This window comes from Platalea leucorodia, assembly GCF_965183815.1.
Source record: "Platalea leucorodia genome assembly, chromosome: 18".
NCBI lineage: Eukaryota > Metazoa > Chordata > Aves > Pelecaniformes > Threskiornithidae > Platalea > Platalea leucorodia.
Genome location: NC_138840.1, coordinates 7,912,819 through 7,936,349, shown reverse-complemented (window position 1 = coordinate 7,936,349; position 23,531 = coordinate 7,912,819). Strand labels below are relative to the sequence as shown.

The 23,531-nt window shown below is 45.7% G+C and overlaps 2 protein-coding genes across 5 annotated transcripts in view; both read right to left on the bottom strand.

Moving 5' to 3' along the window:
* TMEM39B (transmembrane protein 39B) overlaps positions 1-4,198 on the bottom strand; it is a 13,095-nt gene extending 8,897 nt beyond the window's left edge. The window contains exon 1 of one of the 2 annotated variants that reach the window (XM_082329815.1): positions 4,141-4,198. The gene's annotated coding sequence lies outside the window, so the exon portion shown is untranslated. Of the gene's footprint in view, positions 1-579; positions 721-4,140 lie in introns of those variants that run through there. The other variant, XM_082329814.1, reaches the window with a different exon arrangement.
* On the bottom strand, positions 239-23,531 carry KHDRBS1 (KH RNA binding domain containing, signal transduction associated 1). Of its 3 annotated transcripts, none has more exons than XM_082329819.1 (10): positions 23,140-23,527; positions 16,083-16,210; positions 15,384-15,500; positions 14,193-14,339; positions 12,018-12,154; positions 10,772-10,985; positions 9,737-9,804; positions 9,355-9,413; positions 6,743-7,008; positions 239-4,202 (listed from the first exon to the last, which is right to left on the bottom strand). In XM_082329819.1, exons 1-9 carry the CDS (start codon positions 23,462-23,464, stop codon positions 6,911-6,913), a joined length of 1,293 nt encoding a protein of 430 aa, XP_082185945.1. In that variant the 5' UTR covers positions 23,465-23,527; the 3' UTR covers positions 239-4,202; positions 6,743-6,910. The 3 variants fall into 3 exon arrangements, with proteins under 3 accessions (XP_082185945.1, XP_082185946.1, XP_082185944.1); XM_082329820.1 differs by lacking the exon at positions 239-4,202 and adding an exon at positions 4,760-4,815 and having other exon boundaries at positions 6,814-7,008; XM_082329818.1 differs by lacking the exons at positions 239-4,202; positions 6,743-7,008 and having other exon boundaries at positions 7,015-9,413; positions 23,140-23,531.

Below are 23,531 nucleotides of genomic sequence, written 5' to 3'. Positions count from 1 at the left end.
CGCCCGGCCACGCCCTCGGCCACGCCCCCAGCCACGCCCACGGCGCCCTTCGGGCATTTTGAGGCCGCGCCGGGGGGTCCCATCGCCCCCCCCCCCCTCACCCCCCCCCTTTTGGGGCAGAGCCCCCCCAGCTCCACCGCCCCACAAACGGCAACGCCGCAGCAGGAAGGGAAACAAAAGAAAAAAAACAACAACAAAACAAAGAACCTGACGCCTTCAAAAAGCCAAAAAAAAAAAATTCAACTTTAGGCCTTTATTATAGGGAATGACTAATAATTTTCAACATCTGTTGAAGGCTTCTCGCTAAATACCAGCCGCGCAAGAGCTTGCCAGCTTCTATACAAGTTATTTTAATGCTGCGTGATTCACCTTGATCAGTTTTCACCCTCTTTACCAAGCACTTGCGGTTTTTTTTTTCCATCGATTTCTGTAACTTGTGGGTGTTTGATGCTTCGGTGCAGATGGAGCATTATACAATCCTGAGAACCACCCCTGCCTGGGCTGGGGGCAAAGCCATCTCTAAAATTAATGAACTTTCACAGGGCCGATCTTTCGTTTCTTACTGGTTTTGACACCTACATTGTGCAGAGCCGTCAAAAACCAGGAGTATCCAGACGCCTGCGGTTTTAACGGAGTCTTCGAGGAACAACTCCAAAGGCAACAGGTAGGATGTACCGACGTCAGGTTAAAAACAGGTTTGCGTCTGTAACGCCACGTCCGAGCCTTTGGTTGTATTTGCTTCTAACGCCAGCGGTAAAAGTCACAGCTTCATTGGAAAACACTTTATATTCCAGTATTCCAACATAATAAATGCTGCTCTCCGGTGCCTGAGGCAGCGGCGGGAGGCTGCGGTGCTCTCCAGCACTCACCAAGAGCTGGCGGGTTCCCGTTTCCCAGCCGCAGCAAAGCGAACGGCATCGTAACTGGGCTCCTTTATCAGATCTGAAATCAGCTCACTGGAGATTCATCCCACGTTGCAACAGGAGCAAAGCGAGTGTGGAAACAAACATTTCTATTAAAACATATGGCAGCAATGGAAGGCTCAACTGAGCAATAACAGCAAAGGTTTCTGCTCTGTGCTCACAGGAACTGAGCTTCCCGAGTAGAAAAAGAGGCATAGCATCTACATTTGAGACGGGAGATCCCAGGGGCCCTGACTAGCCTGCAGAAATTCCTCCCCCTCAAAGCTTACAAATGGGGCACGTGTCCAACATCTCATCCTAGACGTTATAGGTTTATCAATTAAAGGAGAATTTCCCTAAGCCCTCTCTTCCTCCCCAAAAGCACCGTATGTACTTGTGCCTCACAGGCGAGGGACGAGCTGCGTCAGCGGCACCGCCTGCTCTCCTCCGCGTCTCCGACGGGCCGCCGCTGGGCTCGTCGGCTCTGGGGCCGTTCGGAGCGGTGGCCAAGGCTGCGGGAATCGCCCTCTGCCCAAGCGTTCTTTAGGAGAGCAGCGACACGGGGCGAGGGAGGGAAGACGCGCACATTTAAATTGTTTTTCTTGGCTCCGTTCGTGACAGATGCCCTCATACAAATTTAAAAACTCATTCGGTGCAAAAAGAATCATCTGCTTTAGCAGCCAAACAGGGAATCCAGCTGTGCTCTTAAACCCGGCTTACCAAATATGGAATTTTACAGAGGACCATATCAAGGTAATGTCTTAGCCTTACTGAAAGCACAGCTTTTTAAGTTAAACATAAAAACGCCGCAGGTAAGTTATAAAATAAAGCTTGTAGGCATTCGCTTTATTCAATAATCCAAACAGCAACTTGAAACCAGGGGTCAGGGATGGGCAGGGTACGACAGTCTCCTTCCAGGAAAAGCTGCTGGGGACATCCCTGCAATACCAGCTGTTTCTTCCTGCAAGCTCAGCTTCACACGCCTGCGGCTGCCCAAGATACTGGCTATGAACCACTACGCACGGCGAGGCCTCACGAGGAAGGGTTTACACCAGCTCCAAGCAAGGCCAGCCTGAGTATTGATACCAAAGGGCTGGACTAGGGGCTGAAGAAGCCGGGGTGACCCAGAGCAAGGGCCGGGGAAGATGGGACTGCCGAGGCATGGAGCGCTCTGCAGCAGGAGGATGTTTCTAGAGCCAAGCTTCTCTTGAAAAGAACAGTATTGCTGGGAAACACTTCCAGAGAGGAGACGTGACTGCTGCTGTACATCGCACTGTACGGTACCAAGCACAATGGGGGTCTTTATCTTGTTTATGGTCTTTACCAAAATCCTATAAATAATAAGATGTGGATTAGTCCTTTGGGGAAATCAGGAGATGAAAGATCACGGGCGCTTCTTAGCTCACAGCTGGCAGGATACTACCTCCAGTGGCTACGTGTCAGTAGAAAAGGGAAGGTTATTTAGGTGACTCAGGCTTCAGTACTCAAAGGAATCTCCACCCCTCACAAATTTCAGCGCGTCCTGTATCACCCCCGGAACGTCTGGCTAATTAGAGCATCTCCGAGAGACACATCCGATGCTGATGGCTATTTTGGGATCTCAAATTAGCTTTTGCAGACTCTAGGCTAAAATCTGAATGTAGTAATGCTATGAGAGGGAGGAAGATGCTTGACGCAGGGCATGTTTTCAAAATACTTTTGGCATATACAGTTATTTTCAATATATTAAGATTTACATTCCTCCATAACATTAAAATCTTTCACATAAACATGCAACAAATGCAATGCACAAGCAAGCTGTATTACTCCAAAGGCAGTGTCACAAGATCCACTTCTACTGGTAAAAAACCGCATCATAATAGATGATCTCTATCAAATCTTTTCCACTTGATATAAAAGCTGTGCCTATTAAGAAAGAAATGGGAAAGATTGGTACAACACCATATAAATTGATGTTCCAATTACATTGTAAATGAAGATGCATTCGATAAACACGCCACAAATCCAGACACGTTACGATTCCCCCAGCAGAAAACTACGGATCCAATTTTCAAGTTAAAGTCAAAGAACTGAGGGTAATCTCACTCTGTTGCAGCATTCCCACATTCGTGTTCCCAATACTCCTAAGATAAGAGAAGCTCGTTTGGTAGCTTTACAATTCCATATAAAATAAGACTTATGTCCTTCTATGTCCTATGCCCAGGGTTTTTCACGGTTGTCTTTTGAAGCCATTAGACTTCCTCAGTGTTCCAAGGGTTTATTTCTTTGTTCTTTTATTTATGGAGCTCAGACTTTCAGCGATCTCGAGATTTCAGAGAAAGCGATTAGCTGGCCCCAAAGGAAACGCTTGCGGCTGCTGCCTTTGGGCCTGGGGGGGGAGATGCGTCCTTGCTGCGAACGCAGGTCGCTCCACCGATGCGCGATCATCTCCCCAACCGAGGTACCGCTCGGTTTGCAAGCATTTACGTACATTTTTTAAGGTATTTATTGGAGAACAAGCAAGTCAGCGGGGCCAGAGCAGCCGCCAGAGGGAGCCCCGCCACCGTGGGTGCCGACGGGCACCAGCACCCAAAGGTGCTGGGCGTCCATCACCCCTCCTCGGGGCGTTCAATCGCCGACACCAGCCCCCTGCAGGGCTCCGAGCTAAACGTCTCCCAGCCGGGACCGCTGACCGAGCCGCCTCTGGCAATGACGTCGGACAAAGAGCCATAAAAAGAACAGCCAGATTGCATTTCGGAGCCCGTCGGGGGGTGTGGAAGGGGCAGAACCAGCAAGGTCTAGCTGGGCAGCACCTGGTCCAAAACCCGCAGTCTCTAATTTTAACGCATTATGGACTCACATAGGAATTCCTTTTGAGCCCTTCCTTGGGCTGCTCTGTTTCTAGAGCGTGGGGCAACAACCTCAATGCTACCGTGCTGCTGAGAGCGCTCTCGTGAAGGCCAGCATCTCAGTCGGGAACCAGCTCCAAGAGACAGATCTCCTCACTGCATTTCCCTCTCCTCAAATCCACTCAAACCTCCTTCCCCATGGATCTCGGTGGGAGAGCTCTATGCAGGTACATACCGAAGCCTCCTCCACACCATGACCTCTGCAGGAGCGTCAGCCTTTCGCCAGAGTAATTTATTTGCGGGTATATAAAGAATGGCTTCGATTTAGCAGCTCAGATGGTGCCGCCCCCCACCTCCCACACAGAACATGTTAGCAGCTTGCAACGGGTTGCAAAAATAAACAAACTTACCCACTTCGTGTTGCCCCTGCTCATCTTCGCCCAAGTGATTCACAGCGATGAACTCTTGACTCCTGCAAATTGAAGACATTTGTGAGCCTCCTTAATGTAAGCACAAATCAAAAGAAAAAGAGTCCTGCATGCAATTACACAGGAAGGAAAACATGCAACTTAAGCTGAGCTTTGAACATTTCACAGTAAATATCAATACTGGGGTCTAAAAAGGGCCATCATTTTACATTTTTAAATAACTGAGCAGAATTTTTTTTTTTGGCAGTAGCAGGACTATCTATATTCGTTGTCATTTTACATCTTTTGATATTTAAGCTCGCCGATTCCTCTTTGCCCACATTACATTACAGTGCATTTTCAAAGGGCACATTATTAAAGTTATTGCTAATTTATGCAGAAGCATGTGGTTTTTTTTTAAATGTTTATTTTAAACATTTTTTGCAAATTTTTACATTAAAATTAACATTTGAAGAATTGTTCCAATAAAGTTTATGCAAGTTGCTGTCACAGTTTATGTAAAAGAGAAATGTGCTATTAAAATCAGACATTTAGGTTACCTTTTGGGTTTTGCGATGCATGTTAGCTTTACACATCCTGATTCTCCTGCGATAATTTTCCTTTAAAAGGGGGGTATAGGGTGATCTTTTCATCAAGCAAGACATTATGCCCTGAAAGCTGACTCCAAACCATTGTTGAAAATTCAGTTATTTACACTTTAATAACAGTCTACAAATACAACTTTTTGTTTTAAAGTATTCCCCTCAATCATGCACTGCAACAAGCAGTTTGGTTCCTAATGCTCTATTTTTCACCCCCGAGCAGTTTAATTCTCTCCCCCTAGAATGCCAGATTCTTTTTGCAGATGGGAAATACAAACCATTTTTCATGTCTCTCTAAGAAGCAATTTACTTGAAACTATTAATATTAAATATATCTCTATATAGACACATACACACCCTCTCAGAAGGATATGAGGAGCAACTGCAGCACCCTTCTCAAACAGAGACCCATTTTTAAGTGGCTTTCCAAGTAAAGGCTACCATAAAGTAGGAAGGGCATCGTCTTAGCCAAGGGGGTTAGGGCTGTTTACGTAAAGCAGAAAGCAAGCTTCCTCCTCCTCCTGGTGGCAGCTAAGCCTCGGATTTTTCAGCATTCATTTTGTCACGCTACGTTTAAACCAGCCATTTCAGACTCAATCTGGAGTCTGCAGTCTGGAATAGTCTGCGAGGCCACCTGAAATCTGAATCATTAATTCAGCAGAGAACCATAAACGCTTTCCAGCAGACAGAAGTCAGATTTCTGCCATAGTCCAGGATCAAACTGCTTTCAACAACTTCCAGGGGGTGAAAAACAATTTTTCTTTCTTTCTTTTAAAAAAAAAAAAAAAAAAAAAAAAAAAAAAAGAAGCTCATTCAATGAGCTTGATAGACTTTTTGTGAGACTTACAAAAAACACCATTTTTAGAATGTCTCCATGTTTTAAAAAGACAATTAGCTTTAGCATTAATTTAAATTTATTTGAAAAAAAAAAGCTATTTTATTGCTCAACAAAAAAAATGACAATTCATCACATTTACTTTGATTAAAAAAGGACTAAACTTTATTGACAAACTGCGGCAGACATTTTGACAAGTTTTAGCTACCTATTTAGGCAGACTTACACACGTAGCATTTAATCTTCAAGAACAGAGTGGGAGGACAGTGTACAAATCCAATTAGGACTTTATCCTATGTACAAAGTGAAATTTTTCCTCATTTTTTCAGCTGCAGTGTCCCTTTTTATGCAAAGCTAGTGTTGAGATACACTTGAACAAGTCAATGGGATTGCTAACGTTGACAATTCTGTCAGTTTTAAACTTGCACTGTATTATCTGCCCCAAGCACTATAAAAATGAGAGGACTGTAATTTTACAGAGTTCAGACCTACTCACTTAATACTCTGTTTTCTAATATCAAACACCGGGCAATTAGAGCCATGCTTTAATTTGGTTTTCCCTTAAAAGTTCTTCATATAGAACCAACCTAAGAACCCCTTTACACTGGAAAATCTGCTTCCCAAGCATCTCTCAACACCGCATGTTCGGGGCTAGATTTCAAAACCCACATAAGAAAAGTCAATTTTACAAACCTAATTTTTTTGTCTTTTAGGTCAATTACCTTTAAAAAATGCTATTTAATTTGTTTGAGGATCCTTCGTATTAAAATTTAAACTTAAGATTCACCAGCAATCTGCTTTTAAGGAAAGTTTGACATCTGAGGTTACTTTTAAACGGTGGCAGCTACTACCGTTACATTATGATTTTAATTCTTAAAAACAGCCCTGAATTTTGAAATGTAGCCTACTTTGGGATTCTGCAACTACAACTTTTATGGGTTCCTTAAAACCAAACTTAAAAGGTTAACAAAACCTTAATTTCATAACTGCTAAGCAAAGCATGTCACTTTTGAAACTAACATTTTTAACTCAACTTTTTTTTTTATTAAAAAAGGTACAGTTGTGTTTATCTAAACAACAAAGAAAGAAAAGCCATCTACACACTTAAAAAAGAAAATTAAAGTCGGTCCTCTAAATCTATTTAACTCATTTTTAAAATACTACGTACAGAAGCCAGAATGCAGGGTGAGGATGGAGTGGGAGAAAAAGGGCCACGAAGAAAAACAGTTAGACAATTACTTGTCTGGTGTGGGTAAAGCAACGGGAATCCCGGGAGATACAAGAATCAGTAACAACTGTTTGCTCATAACTGATATTTTTCCCTCATGTTTGTTTTTTAATAACGTCCGTATGGGTGCTCTCTGTAGGCCCCCTTCACTGGCCTGGCCGGCGGGGCCTTCAGGGAGGGCCTGGTTCCGTTCCAGTCATCTTGCCCTGCGGAAAAGAGAGGGATACGTCAAGGATGGCGGAGTGCTGCGGGGCACGGAGCGAGCGGCGGTGCCGGCCGGGCTCCCCTCCGGAGTCAGCGTGGAGGCACGGGGCACCTTCACAGCGGTTTCACCCCAAAACCGGTCTGCAAAATGCCCCGCGGTCCAGCAAAACCTCTCGTTTGCAGCACACCTTCCGATACTACGGGAAAAAGCCACTTGCGCGGGAACCCCGGGAAGCCTGCGGCTTGGACAGCCCGGCTAAGCGCCGACTTGGACAAACCCGGTGCCTTTTAGGAGTAATTAATTTCAGCAGAGCCAAAGCCAATTCACAGGGCAGCTCTGGCAGCCAGCCGCGGCGAAGGTCGCCGCAGTCACGGCCCCTTGGGCTGGCAGCCAGCAGCATCTACAAGCCCGGGGCTCCGGCTGGGGGGACTGCTCCAGGTAGCGCTTCTCTCCCTCCCAGACACCAGGCAAGGCAGCTCCTGGATAATTGTGCCAAAATAATTAAGTCCCTACGCTGCTCCAGGATGGCAGCGCATCCGACTGAACTTCCAGACACCAGCCTGACTGTGACTTGCTGTTCCTTCCCCTCCGCGACTACAGGAAAATTTACATCCATAGCTCACGCAGCATCTGCTCGCTTCTTCGGAGCGGACATGGCTTGCTAGCGCTGTACCAGCGTTACCTGCTGACGGGACAAAGCACTCGACAGGACAGCCCAAACCCTTCTGCTCCGTACGACCACCACCAAAGCAAATGAAGTTCGCGTTCCCGTTGTCCCCGAGCTAGCCCAAGCCCCAAATATCCAAGCTCGGCTTTCATTATGGCTTGCGCTTGCAACATTCATACTTGCATGCCTGCCATTCTCTCCAGGGTCACCAGTTTATGAAAGCAACTGTCCGAAGCCCGGAAGGCAGCCGAGCCTGTTCCTACCACCGTGGAGCACGTTCCCATTTTCTCAAAACTGTCTCCAGCCTGGCTCAACAATTTATTTCTCTAATTCTGTTTTCATGAAAGCAGAGACCAAAGGAAATTACTGTGGATAAACAGATTAGCTGTGGCAACTTCATGCCAAGTATACAATGAGCATTTTGGCCTTCATATCCCAGACAACACCACCGCTCTCCTACCAAGTAGGAGGCACAAAAGCCTTTGTGCTGCGTGACTAACACAGGCAACAAACCAAGCCATTGAAGGCAGGAAAGACAGCCAACGTTACTGACAGCAGCTGTCTATTCAAATGCATCTTAGACTGGAAAAGCATCCCTGGTTAGGCACCTGAATTTGATCTTCTCACAACTCAAGCCCAGGGCAGGGAACACCCCGAGACAGCCACTGTGTTAATAACGCTGATTCCCTAACACCGGCATGACACGGCATAAGGGATTCCCAGCTCCCGAGGATCCCCAAAAGCCCCTCCAGCTGATCATTATCATCACTACCTGCATTCATTCACACCTTCAGGCGACTGATGCTCAGCTAAAGGGAGCTGTTTTCAATACAGCGTATTTCCATGCCATTAAGCAGCTCGCTGTATAGCTTTTGTAACTTGTTTATGGTTCAGCTTGTTTGCAGAGAGAGGAAAATGAATCTTACTCATCGCCACATGCAGATGCCATTCATAAGCTCGGATCTTTGAACTCCCATTAAAAAAACCGCAGTCACCCAATCCTTTATTGCCAGCACCTCAGATATCAGGCCCATTGTTTTCAACAATTGATTTACACAGTTGTGGTTAAATTGGCCTCCCACACCCCTCAGTCTAGCCTAAGTTGATAGCTTGACGTAATTCAGATAAACTAAACTTCATAGACTACTTGCAAGTCGTATTGACCAAAATTGTTCCACCTAGTCAAAGGGAGGCCTTCACATGACATTTAAATCCATTTTTCAAGCAAATGTATAGTGCGGAGTCAGTATCAGCTAGCGGGTTTTTGAGGATAAGGAAGCAGATGGAACCATGCGCTCATCCAGTTCAACAAAATATAATCCGTGAAAACCAGACCGCAGTAAAGGTAGTGCTGTGGGTGGAAATCCAGAGCTCTCAAAATATTCTACAGCAACAAGGAAATGAAAGGATATTTTCCATAGTTAAAACATGGAATTTTAAAAGCGTCACCTTTGAGACAATCAAGCTAGGTAAGAATCTAAAAACCATGGAATGCCTTCGGTTGTTCAGACCTGGATAATCTGGGCACAACTATTCTACCATGAAAACTACCTGAGGTTCTCCTCAGTAAGTTTTTGCTCAGAGCGTGGAGCGGCACTGGAAAACAGCCGGTCAACCACAAGCAATTCCCAACTCTGTGCAGCCCCTTCCCTGTCAAGAGAACAGTATTCCCAGACATACCATAAGCTTCATAGGTTTCCTGTGCCTCCCCGTGTCCATAATCATAGTATTCTGTGTCCCTGGAAGAGTAATTATGTTGGTTACATACAGTGCTGAAATCGTATTCCTAAACTGACACAACTTGCACAAACACTTGAAAAGCAAAGATGCCCAATATTGCTCATGGCTGTGGCGTGTCTGATCGCTGCTTTTACAGAACTGTCAAGGACACTGGGACACTCCCAAAAGTTATTTCCCAGGCACTCCTGGATTCCAGCAGAACAGGGCACTTTCCCTACAGCTCAAACTCAGAAATGAGTGTTTCCATTCCCTTAAAAGAAAAAAAGAAAAAGAAAGATCATGCATAATTTTCTCGGTAACAGATAGGAGACAAGAAACTTACCCTTGGCCCTGGCTGTAGTAGCCTTCATACCCCTCATAGCTCTGGTCTGCATATGCATCATCATAGCCCTGAAACGGATGATGACATAAACGGTGTTAATGGAAGGACCGAAGGTTAATGCCTGGCCAAGCGTAACGGCAAAACTGAACTCAGGCTACAGCAGCTTTCAGAGGAGCCTCTGAACCCTTGCCTGCCAGAGGGAAGGGGCTCCATCATAAGACACGAGTAGCTGAAACGCGCTTGTGTCCCGTGGCGTGAGAGGAGCGAACCACACTAATATTTACAACGCGTTTGAAAGTCATTTACGTGCCCAAAGCTGCGATTTGTCTGTGGTACAAATCCACATGCCGGGAGGACTGTAACTGTGTTACCTAAGACGCAGATTTACAGGCAGACAAAACCCAACTTATTAACTTATGATTGGTTTCAGCGGGAAAGCTGAGAAATTTTACAGAGAAACAGAATTTAGAAATAGCAGTATTTGCGATGGTTCCTCAAAATGCTGTTATGCATCAAAACCACTCATTGTGTTTTCCCTTCAGAATACCAAGAGCAAAGATGCTAAGATAAGCTTGACAGGAGGGTGGTGCTTAGTTATATGCCTTGAAACATCATCGTGTTCATTCACATATTTATTTTAAGGATTTCAGGGGCAGTAAGAAACCTTCGGTGTTCCCTGCTTAAAGAACTCTCTTGCAGAAAGAGAATGGGTTAGGGTTGCGATGCGAACTACATCAATCTCTGTGATGTAGTTTTGCTACCAGGCATTGATAGTTATGGCAAACTTCCATCTTGGGGACACATTTTGGTTTTATAAAAAACAGCCCTTACCTTGGTACTTAGGACACTAGCAGTTCCCTCCTTTGAGGACTAAAAGAGGCAAAGCAGGTCACCCAGCACCGTACTAGTGACTGGTGGCCACTTCTCCAGTGCAACCTTACTGTTGTTAGCTCTTATTTCAAGAATGTTGAATATCTAATACATGATCAGCTAGCTGGAATAAAAAAACAAAACAAAAGATATATAGTTTCTTACATATTCCTCATAGGTTTCTGGTGCGGGAGGAGGAGGAAGCGGTATTCTCTGAATGCCGGCTGCACGTGCTCTGGGTGCAGGAGCACCCCGTACTGCTGGGGGAGGAGGTACTCCGCGGGCTACAGCAGCTCCCCGGGCAATGGCACCCCGCACCGGGGCTCCTCGCACAAGGGCCCCCCGAGGAGGAGGAGGGGGAGGACCAACACCACGTCCCCTGGAAAGGAGATAAAAAGGATTGTGAACAGCTGCTGCTGTATAGCTGGCCTGCTGCATACCGAGGGCAGCGCATACGCTTCGTACACCTACTTTAAAATGCAATAGCTTGATAAATAAATACAGTCACCATTACCTAAGCCACAAATTCTTTATCAAGAATGAAAGCACAAGAATTGTTGACGTTGTATTGTGGGATTTACAAAAACCTCTACTGCGTTAGATAAGTGGTTGAGTCTCCATCCCTGGAGGTATTTAAAGAACGGATAGATATGGTGCTCGAAGACATGGTATAGATGGACTTGGCAGTGTTAGGTTAACGGTTGGACTCGATGATCTTAAGGGTCTTTTCCAACCTTGACAATTCTATGATTCTATGATATTGTACAGACAAATAAATAAATCTGATACAGAATTTTGACCAAGTCATTTCTCAGAGTTCATTCTAAACAAGCCTCTGTCACTAACCTGTAATGACTGCCAGACATCCAGAACTGTAAAGATCAATGATGAGATGAGCAGGGACGCTTCTGGGCTAAACACTCAGAAGCAAAGACTTTCCCCCCATGAAGTAAGTAGCAAAGCAAGAACTATAGTAGCAGAGTTCTGTCGCCCATTTATCCCAATGCCTTGACAGCAATGACAGAATAATGCCATCCTGTAACTTTCAAGGGATGGTCAGTTTAAACTCAAAACGCTTATTCTGCTGAAGGCTACAGAAGCAAACATGACCTCTATCTACACATGATTTCGTAGGCCAATTTTTGGAAGGTTACTTTATGAAGCTACTGATTTCAGACATCAAAAATAATACAGAAGACACCCGCTATGCTAGATTACATCTCAAAACATACAAAACATTTGATGCCAGCTTGCTAAAAGCAAGCCTGCAACACAAGGCTAGAAAGCCTTGGCCAAAAGCCAAGGTCAAGGCCAACGGCTGATGTGCAAGAACAAGTAGCTTAACCTCATCCGACAGGACAACTCTGAGCAAGATGCAGCATTTCCAGGTCTGTGCTTTTGGGAAAGATACCTTGGAACAGGCGGAGGCGGTGGTGGAGCTGCTCCCCTTCCCCGCACAGGGACTCCTCGGCCGCGAGTCGGCTCTGGTACACCGTTCAGATAGGAGAGCTCCAAGAATTGCTCCTGACAGATATCATCCATCATATCCTAAAGAGGGGAAAGAGTCAACTCCAGAGAACAGCTAACTAGCCAGTCTGTGCTCCAGGATATCACAGGCTACCGTGCTGGAATAAAAATAACCCGATAGTCCTAAATTAAAATCTGCTGGTTAGTTTTACTGGGGTTTGCTCAGCAGGCAGCAGTGCACAACTGGCACCTTTCTCCAAACTGGCCAAGAAGGGCACGCCGCCTGCACGTCGGAGAGCTGCAGTGAGCACTACAGCTGGTCCCTGGGAAGAGGACCTCGCTCATAGGGGTTCTGGAGGCGTCTGGTGACGTTCGGCATCCCGGGGATGTCAGCAAGATTTATTTGCAGATGTTGGAGAGTTCAGAGGTGAAGTCAGGTAAGACATCTCTCACCTCAAGCACCTTACAGCTCCCTTTTAAAGGCAAATGGCTGGCAATGAGCCCACATAAGGTAACAACACACTACTGTGTTCCCAACATGCTGAAGGAACGGGATAGGATGCAGCCTGATGAAGAACAAATGCCCATTTGCAAATCCAGGCTGTCTTTTCAAATTCTTAGGAAGGCAGTATGTTTCTGGCTCCATGCATTTTTATCGCCTCAGGGGACCTGGCTTCGGGGAATTAGTACGGATCTCTGGTGACCCCGCAGAAGCCATCGTACCCCACCCCTCCCCTCAGCACAGGCAGCCGGGGCCTCGTGCAGAGGATCTTCACGATGCCATGGCAACACCGCAAAGCGAGGCATCTCCTACCAGATGTGTCTTCACAGCACTGCTGGCTTCCATAGTGACTTCTCTGTTAATTTTCACAAGTTTAACACATTGTTTGAAGGCAGCGATAGATAAGACACCTTAAATAGGAAGGCTGCACGCTTGCTTTAGCAAGCTGAGGTTTTGTACAACCCAGAGGCTCCTTGAAGATGACTTCTTTCCTTCAAAGACACTTCACATCGCAATCTCTCCTCCTCTCTGTGTCAGACTCCCAGAAATCACACAGTACCCACACGCTTCTCCACACCTCCCTACTACCCACCGCTCCCGGGTTCCACCCGCCCCTGGTATTTCAGGCGGAACATCTGAGCTCCCAGTCTCAGCTGTGGAGCTCGGTGCCGAGGGACACCCAGCTCTCTACCTGCCAGGTCTCTGAACTACAGGCTGAGCCAGCCAGAAGCAGGGAGCGCCGCCTGCTTCTTTCCCATTTTGTTTTTTTTTTCCCCCCCTAATTTAGCAAGCAATACCATCGTTTTAACAACACGCTTTTAACAACACGTTAAACATCATTTTAACAACACGTTTTAACTCCTTCAAGTTCTGCAGTTCTTGGAGTCAATACCCTAGCTGGCACAAAACTGCCACGAAGCTGACCATAGAGGTCTTACACGGTTCACCAGCAAAAGACATCCACAAACAGATAACAAGTGTCATCGTATAAATGCCTGAGTAGCAAAGAGGTTCCTTCACATCATACACATTTAAACCAATAGAAATATTGATTTGATAGACGTGCCTCAGAAACTAGCTACAACACTGACTACTACTACCAAGCTGCCCGGGCAGTCGCCCTCCTCATCCTCACACTGCCCCTTTAGAGCGAACATCTCCGTACTTACAGTTTCTGATCTGACCAAGGAAGTTTTCTAGCCCGATTTCTATGCTACAGTTCCAAGCCAGAGGAACCCAGCCAAGAAGTCTCTTCCATGCCAGGCATGGCTAAAGTTATTCTCCTGCTAAAACTGACCCAGGGAGCTAGGCAAGCTACCCACCCACCCCAGCGACCACAGCTAGTACTGGGAGAGAAATACCTACTCCAAGTGTCTATACAATTGCCCTGCAAGCGTATGTCTTTCTAATTATGGTTAGGGGAATGATACGTGCCTTCAGGCAAGATTAATGGAGTCATCTTAAGCTGCCACACACACACACTGAATACTCCAGGCTTCCTCAACTACACCATTCCTGTAGCATGAGCCTTACACCGTGCAAATTTTACCCAACCTTATGGCCAGATTCACAACCCATCTACCTCCATCAAAAAGAAAAGAGCATCGGTATACATACTGGTACAAGGAACTTCTTGACTTCTTCCATGGCATGAGCCATCAGAGCATATGCTTCACAAGGGGGTCCAAAAACTTCAATGAAGACATGCAAATCCATATTTAGATGGGCATATTTAGGGTCTCCCCCTTTACGCAGTTCTTCCTCCTGAAACAAGGCAAATCAGAGATCCCTAAAACTAAGTAACAAGCAGAGAAACTACTTTTCTTTTATCTGTTTTTCTACGCCTTAACAGGAAATGTCTGTAAAAGCATTTTGGCCATGCCTGAACACAGACCATAACAACATACACATGAGCATACAGTTTTATAAAAAGCCACATGCAATCTACAACTTCCAGCTTTTTCTAGCTGCCTTTTCAGGTGATTAGGGTATTTTTGCTAATGCACTGATGCCAGGCACCTTTTTTTCCTGAAGATTAAGCATGTGCAAGCAGTGTTCTTCCTCTTCCACACCACCTTTCTGCCTCAGGTGCTCTTTACCACCCAGCGAAGTCTAATGCCTCAAACAAGCTTGCTCTTTAACTCTGCTCTTAAGATACCTGTGTTATTCAGATGGCTTAAAGCTACAAATAAGCTAGAAGTGTAAAAACTTTTCATGCTGCTAAAATAGAATGCTGAATTAAGTTACAGCTCTGTTGACTGTTTGGGGAGTAAGCAGGAAGAAAGAAAAATTCTTTTCATTTTTTCTGCTCAAAAAAACCTCCTGGCACTTTGTGATTCACTAAAGATTACCAGAAACATACTGCTCCAACATCTTCAGGGAACCATGAGAATTTAAGGATTTCAGAGGCAACAGCTAGAAAAAGGATATTTTTTTGTTTGTTTGTTTGTGGAAGGGAAACATTCCTTTAGCAAAGGACTTTTCTCGGAGTAGCTGGAATTAATTCTTATTTTATAAACTTTGTACTTCACCTTTCATATAAACTATCTCTGCATCTCAGGGTACAGGATATCAAAAGATGACTGGTCTCTGAGTCGTGCTCATAAAGAAAACATGCATCACACTTCTGCCCCAATCAAGATCGCTCCCCACATGCACAGAACCATTTAGGAAGCGTGACCTCCGACGGCTTCTGCTTTTGGATTTTAACAGTCTAATTTTTTGTAAAATGCTTTGAGAACCACTACTTCTCACAGCAATATGAAAGGCATTAATACATATGTACGTTTTCAAGGGTGATGCCCTTACCTTTGCTTTATCTCGCATTGAACCCTTCCCAAGCACAGATATCTTAGCACCAGTCTCTTCCTGAAGTCTCTTGATGGTGTTGCCTTGAGGTCCCAAAATCTTTCCAACAAAGTTGAACTGTAAATGAAGAAAAAAATAAAGAAAAAAAAATTAGCTCCAGAGCTCAGTAGCCTTAACAAAAGCTTTTCTGAATGTTATGCTGGCTGACAAAAAATTTAGCCACTCCATTTTCTCTTCACCTCACCAAAAAATACAGACCAAAAAAGGCACAAGAAAATTTAAATTCCAGAACATTCTTCTAATGAAAAAACGCTCCACCAGAAAAATCAAGCTAAATTAACTCACGTAAAGCGTTTAATTCTAACGTCTACTCTCCAGTAGTTTTACAGGCAGCAAGTCTTAAGAGTTAAATGAGTTCTTAACTGTAAAACACAAAGCACTACATACGAAAGTATCTATTGTAGTAATAAAAGATCACAACTATACATCACCATTTAGCTTTATCCCGAGACATTCTAGAAGCGTAAGATATTAGAAATAAGATCCTGCAAGCTTGCATAGGAAAAATTCCGTAGCGATAGTGGAACACTGGCGTAACTCCTGCTGACACTTTGACAGCTACTATCTCAAAGTCAGCCATAAAATCCATAGAAAATAAGCAAATCACAGAGATTCAGTAAGCTATTTTCTGGCCCTCACCTTGGGGTACTGTTTGACAGGTATCAGAACTCGTTCTTTCAGTTTCATATTCTTGTGGGAAAATAAATCCAGGTAGTTCTCTTCCTCATCCTTCTTTGTTGTTTCACCCTTCTGAATTTTTTCAATTTCTAAACAAGATAAAAATAGGGCTGCTTATTTTCCTCAAACAAGCATCATTTTAGAGTTGGAATTAAGACAGGACATACCACCCTCATTCTCTGTGAATATATGAACGCTTATAATTATACTAGTGGAATCTGGATAGACAGGCCACCTCTTTAGTGCCAGCCCAGCTCGCCTCTTGCTCCCTTCACATCTAGGGATTCCAGAAGGCCAAAAACGGGATAATGAACAAAACCGAGAAAGAACAGCAGAGAATAAATACACATAACTTCAACAGGTAAGAGTAGGAAACTGTAAGGACAGTTTTGCGTATCACTTCTGCTGTGCCTTCCTCTACCGGTCCCCAAACTCTCGCCTCTGCCGCCAATGCAGTACCCACGTGTAGAATCCTGAACCTACAAAGAAACCAGCCCCAACTCCACTACGGGATACGCTTGCTATAATGCAGCGGCCATCGGCAAATCAGGCAAGTTTTTATCATTCAAGCTGATGCATCTATTTTAAATCTGTAATTTAATTAGCGGTGCCAACACACACTGACGCTATGAATTTCAGTTAAGTCGAAAACATTCCCAATAAACACAAGCCCGAATGAGTGACACGCTAAAGTGTGGTCTGGCTTATGAAATTCTTATAAGCTTCATTCCATTAAATGAATGCGCCTTTATCACACAAGCAATTCATAACTTGGTTTTTAAGTTGTAAGCCTCAGGCATATAGCCATAAAAGCGAGTGTCAGAAGTCCTTAACTTGATTCAGGCAACGCAACTACCAATTTTCGTCTCTCAAAATAAGATTCCAATGTTTAATTGTATATTGTGAATTGTAGAGTCTTGGAAAAACACTGAGGTGGCCTGACCGAAGTGAAGGCATGCTGCAGCCCGAGGGGGATCTGGAACAAAGTCCAAATAACCTTCTGGAAGTAGGTCATTAAGGTAGGCCAATTAGGAACTAGCACACAAACGCCTTCTCAAATCTGGCTAGAAATTAGACTTTTGCCGAGAGATGGCAAGAGACCGTCACCTCATAAAAGACGACCCAAATGGAGAAGACTGCAGATCATCTTCAAGGCAGGCATTTCTAGCCCAGGTTCTTACAGTCATTAAGGCACTTTCCCTTGTACAAGACAAGCACCCAACATTGTTCAAAAGAATGTAACCCATAGCTGGCTGGTTTTTCTTTTCCAGAGATGTCCAGTCACGTACAATTTGTATTTAATGGCCAACCACTAGACAAGTTTCCCTGAATTTGGAGCCAATCCATTACTAGCAATCCCAAATTATTGACAAATTGTTATGCACTCTTTGGTCCAACCAAAAAAAACCTGGTCACACCATGCATAGCCATCACAAATCATTATTTAGAGATGCTTATCAGGGGAGGAGCACGACCCTTCCTTAAAAGTTAAATTGTGCCATTTCATCAGCAAACCCAAGAACTATAAATATCTCTTCTGAGTCGAAAGTGCTCTAAATACACTTCTCACATCTCAGGGGAACGAGAGACACTTTCACAAGATTATACACATAACTGGATTAAAGCTGCAAGACAAAACTGAAACTGAAGACTGCTTAGTCATTACCAGAATTTAAAGAGGGCAGCTGCAATATCTTATGTTTCCGGTGATTTCTGTCCATGTCAGAAACTATATGCTTTAGACCAAATGTTCTTGTTTACAGTTTTGGAAGATTGGCGTATCAGATACTTGGCATATTATCCACCTCGGAATATTCTCGTGTCATCCAAACAGAAATAGGAACAATGGGTTACCATCCTCCTTCTGACTGGATGGGCAACCACAGCCCCACGGGCCGAGAAGCACGGCTGGCAGCTTTCAAATGGTGCAGGCCACAAGGAAATCAAGCGACTAGATGTGCAACCAAAAAAAGAAAAAACCTTAAGAAAACATGATCGAATGATCAATATTTTATTTTTTCAGTTATGGACACAGTAATATAAACTGGTTTTTAGTTTAGAGATCTAAATATAGAACTTGGAGATTGTGTTGCATAATTATGAAAAAAAGCCTAAATTTTATATTTCTACTTGCAACAGCACCTTGGCTCCCTTACAAAAGTGTTACCATGACTCCTTAGCTTAAAAAAATTACCGGATCTAATAGCTTTGAAAAAGATAGCTCAATTTTTGCTTTAAAAAGAAATTATTTTCTGAAGACACTATGCAAAAGTAAAAAAGCCAGAAGTTCAAGCGCTGTCAAATGTATAAAATAAGCAACAGAGCTGGCTGCCTTGGTTAGTTTTACGTAGTTTTTTTTAATTTTAGCTATAAGAACAGATCAGAGAATCAAGACTTGGAAACTAAAGATTGCACTGGTGGCCTTACCCCTGGCTAGGCATAGCTTTAGACCCTATAATACAATGCGATTACTTCTCAAATATTCTGGTTCTCCAAAAAAAGCAAGTGAATTTCTGAAAATGCATTCTGCATGTTAACAAGAAGTGTTTTCTATGCACACATCAAGGATAAAAGCACCCTAAAACCTTCTTGATGTAAATTAAACTACCTAGAGGCATCTTCTACCTTGTCAAAACAACGCAATCAGACATAAGCCTCTGCAAACCAGTGAATCACAGTTCACATCAACCGCACAGCAAAATCCATTCTGCCTCCTGCAACAGCACCAATGACATCTGGGAATTGGTCTGCAAGGGCAAGAAATAATTAACCATTTGCTAAGAAAAGCATCGGATCCACCATCACCAAGTCTTCAAATGAAATACAAAACATATGAGAGGGAAAAAAAAGCCCTGCCCCAGCAGAATAACTCGACGTTCTCCAGCTTTTGCAATTCAGGTCAGCGCGGGTGACCTAGCAGTCCCCTTCACACCTTCAGAACAAACTCCAAGTCTGGAAATAGGTGTGAAGAAGGACTAAAAACATGCCACTTGTGACGTGTCCTACTGCTCCGGATTCCAGCGTTATCTGTATGCATTCTGGCGTATTAGCTATGCAACATGAAGCAGTACTGAATGAACTGATGAGTGGTAGCAGTTTGTCAGACCACTTACTGATACGAAGGAGAAGCGTACGTATACCTCGAGGGATTAAGCATGCCTCATTTCAGTGCTGATTTTTTAAAGCCGTGTCAGAGGTGCAGCAGAAGGTTACCTTCTTGCCACGGGGAATGTCAGCGGTCTGGCGGCATGTGTGGCAGTGGTTTCCAGGACTTCATGTGGGGCAGTGATTGCATTGTCTCAGAAGAAATCCTAAGGGGTAGGTAAAGGGGGTTGGTAACACCGCTGCTTCACAAGGAGGAGGCTAAGCAGCCACAGTGCTACTCCTGATCTAAGCCCAAGCTCCTCCTTAACAAAAAAAAAAACATATTAAACATTGTCCTGCAGCACACTTGTGCTCTGTAAGCAGAGACACATTCTGTCTATTTATAATACTGAGAGTATTATCTTAACAGTATGATAATACTGACCCCGTGCCCAAAAATACAAAACAAACAAACAAAAAAACCCCAAACCCTAAAAGAGTTTGGGGATGGGAGCCTCTGGAAGAAACCAGAGCTCCCTCTCTCCTACGCTACTGCTCCCCAGCTGGTTTGATTTCACAAGAGAGGAAGCAGGGAGCTGTTCCTGGATGGACCCTGCCAACAGTGGAAGCTGCAGAATTTGGCAAGCCTAACCCCACCATTTCCCTCCCGCTTTCTGCTGAAATACACCCCCCACCCTCCGGCCTGTGTGCTGGGATTCATATGCAGACAGCTCTGCTTTGGAGCTTTGCTGAGAAGGGGGAGAACTGCCACTAGCGCAGGGAGAAGGGGCAGGGGGAAGACAAGAAACACTGCTCAAGCATGAGGCAGGGAGGAGAAAGCCTGGAGGTGAGCTATGAGAAATGGCACAGGTAGTAGAGGCTCCTGGGAGAGAAGTGGGAGGAGGCAGAGTCGCAGCAGTGACAGGCAGGCTAGCACCGGCACCTAACAACGTTGGCATGGCTTAGCAATATATACATTTAAAAACGCGACAGTGAAACGATATTAGCCTATCACAGCCTGCGACACCTGGGCACAAGTTACAGCTCCTTTGGGGGTAGGGCATACACTGGGAAACGCAGAAATTTAGATAATCTTCTCCATTTCAGGACAGCCTTAACTCCACGCTCAGCAAGCTTCAGGACATTGTATTGCTCTGGGTTACATACGGTTTCTCATCACCCCCCGTGACCTCAGCCCGTCTCTAATCCCACTATTTGGTTCCTTGGCAAGTCACTCCAGCGAGGCCACCGCCCGTCCATCTGACTTTCCCACACAGCCCTTTTTCCCTCCTAGGAATACACCCAGACTAAATGAGCCTGGCACGAGAAGCAGCGCGGTCAGCAGGGGATTCTGTCGAGCAGTCCTCCGACACCAAAAGCTGCTCCCTGCTTCGCAATGCGTTGCTCTACCTCCAGTTGCTTGATGCTCCCTCCCTTCCCGGATCCTGCTCTAACACCCTACCCGCTGCTCTGAATCCACCCATCTCCATCCCTCCTCACCGCCCCACGCTCCCGGGGGTGCAAAGGGCTGCGTTTAACATAAGGACTGACTAGATGCTAGCTATATAGAGACTTGCTAGTGGAATGACGTAGCTCTCTTCACAGCACAGGAAACCCAGAGGTGACCAGCTCTTTTCACATGGAGTTTCTCCATGAAATAAAAATAGCTAAGATTACCACAAGAATTTGAAAAAAAAAACCCCTACGCCTAGCTAACACATTGGTGGGTGTCTCCTGTCCTCCCAATGCACGCAGGCAGAGAGGACCGTGCCTTTCAAAACATCAGCGTCTCCTCCCGCCCTCCCCGCAGCAGATGGAGGGCATAAATCAAAGCGAGGAAAAGGGGGTTTCTTGTTCCTATGGAAGAGGAAAGTCACACAGACCCCGAATCACAGGAGTGAGGAAACGTGCATCATATTCTGAGGTGCAAGAAATCCCAGTTTTCAGTTTCTGTTCAGGGCGCTGGGTAACAGAACCCCAAAACCTAGCCACCTTACTGCCTTTTCATCACACAGTAAACTGTTCAAGAATCAACATTACAGCACTGTGCTGCCCTTCATCTCGCTCCTAAATAACGCTAATTTTCTCTAGAAATGCTAAGCAGCTTCAGAACCACAAAAGTGTTTTAGACTACTTTTAAATATTGTTTCTAAACAAGAAGTCTGAGTTTCAATGCGGAACTCCTGCAGGGTTCCCTCCCAGAGGCAGGCAGGACAAGCAACTTCCACTCCTGAAAAAAAGCTGGAATAGGAATACTGCTGACACTCAATAATCAGTCGTTTCTTTGTCTGGAAGTCATTTTGCTGAAGTTGTGCTGGCCATATGCTTTACAATCTTTGGCCCAAACCTAAATTCCATAGCAAGCTTTACAGCAGCTTCTCCAACATGACAGCCCCAAAGGGTGCCACAGCAGTAGAGAAATTCTGAGCAATCCAGATCAGCTTGGGGTCATCTGCGTGAAGAGATTTAGTCGCCTAAACCCACTGTTTTATTTCAGATTCTTTCTCATGAGCTTCCTGCTCAGATCGTCCTGAATTTGGGCTGCTAGTGAATGCTCCCAAAGGACAGCAATTTTCAAAATATCCAAAGCAAGCAGGAAGCATCTGGAGCTCTTCCAATGATCAATTTTAAGTCTCACAAAGCTGCAGTCTACTATCAGCAATTTTTAAAATTAATAAAAAAAACCCCCTCGTAAATCCTTGTTATACCACTCAGAGAAGGAAGCTTTACTAAGTGGACTGAGAACGCTGTTCTTTGTGCGGGAATTAGCAAACTCCTTAGGTTTCATTTCACTGGAAGGCATTACCACAGGGCTGTCGAGCATCAGCCGGCTAAAGGGTTTTATTAATGAAAAACGTTAAATTGATGGCAAATCGGATTATAAAACTAATTTATTTAGATCAAGATGTCTGCGATTGATGCCAAGTTACCCATGACGATATACATATACCTCAGTTACTTGCACAATGGGAGACAGCAATTCCTAAGAATTATTTCCTACATTAAAGGAGGAGGTAATAAAATCTCTAGCACTGCACCAACTATGGCAATACTATACACTTTAAAGACCTTAAAAAAAAAAAAAATCCTTTAAAAGCAGAATGACAAGTAGCAGAGACCTAAGGACTCTGCTCATCTGCAGATTAAATCTGAGTGTATCCTCTCACTGGGAACCTCCACTACACGCACATAAAGCAGTAAGTGGTAGCGAATATTTTAACTCGTTCCAATTTTTAAGCTGACTACGGTGTCTTGAGGCAGCTGAATCTACTTGATAGAGGCACCGAATGCGGGTGCAGCAGCTGCACAGTGGAGATATGGAGAAATCAGAGCCGCCAGGCGATTGGACAGTGGTGATGGGGAAGGAGAAGGCTAGTCTGGGCACAGAACAAAGACTGCCATTTCCATTCCCTATTTAGGTTCATCAGAAGCATGAAACAAGCTCTAATACAGATTACCAGAGTGGAAAATCAAAGAGATCACAAACCATGCCTCACAGGGACTCAAGCAGACGCTACGTGGAAAAACCCCGGTTTTTACCGTTCTCTCTGCTCCCCTCTCTCCCCAGGGATGGAAAGGGCCGATATGACCGCACACCCTATATTAAAAAGAAAGTTTCGGGTCTGCGTTTAGTCCGGCCCAGGCCCTGGATTAAGCACGGGGCTAACCAGAAATTTAAATAAGAGAGAAATATCTCATCTTCAGTACCCCGGGGTGCCATCTCGCCCCGGGCAGGGCAGCCAGAACGGGTCGCTGCCACGGCCGCCCCGCCGCCCCCCGCCGCTTCACCCGGGGCGGCCGGGAGCCGCCGCACCAACCACCCGGGGGGCTCCCGCTCCCCCTTCGCCGCACAAGGAGCCGCCTCCGACCCTGCCCGCCCCACCGAGCACGGGGGGCCCTGCCCGGGGGTCCCGCCCTGCCCAGCCCCCGGTACCTGCTGTGAGGAGCTGCATGGCGTGCGTGAAGGACGGGTCCAGGCTGTCCTTCTCGGCCATCAGCTCGGGCAGGTACTTGTTCTCGGGCTCCATCTTGACAGCGGCCCCGGGTAGCAACGGAGTGGGGGCGGCGGCGGTGGCCTGAGCGGCCGAAGCGGCGGCCGTGGCGCTGGGCGGGAGAAGCGGCGGAGGCTGCGCCCCGCTGGCGGCCCCACGGCCCCCCCCGCCACGGGGCGGCCGCCGCTGAGGGGGTGCTCCTTGTCGGGCGCCGCCGGGACCCGGTCCCCGGCCCAGGCGGGCGGAGGGGTCGTCGCGGCGCTGCATGGGGGGAGCGGGCGGCGGCGGCGGGGCGGGCGGGCGCGGAGCGGAGCGGGCCGAGCGGCGCTGCCAC

Coding starts and splice junctions, on each gene's coding strand:
- KHDRBS1 (XM_082329818.1), bottom strand. CDS start 23,464: ATGCAGCGCCGCGACGACCCCTCCGCCCGCCTGGGCCGGGGACCGGGT. Junction 14,340..15,383: donor CAATGCGAGATAAAGCAAAG/GTAAGGGCATCA, acceptor GCCTTGTTTCAG/GAGGAAGAACTGCGTAAAGG. Junction 10,986..12,017: donor CCGCCTCCGCCTGTTCCAAG/GTATCTTTCCCA, acceptor TCTCCTTTCCAG/GGGACGTGGTGTTGGTCCTC.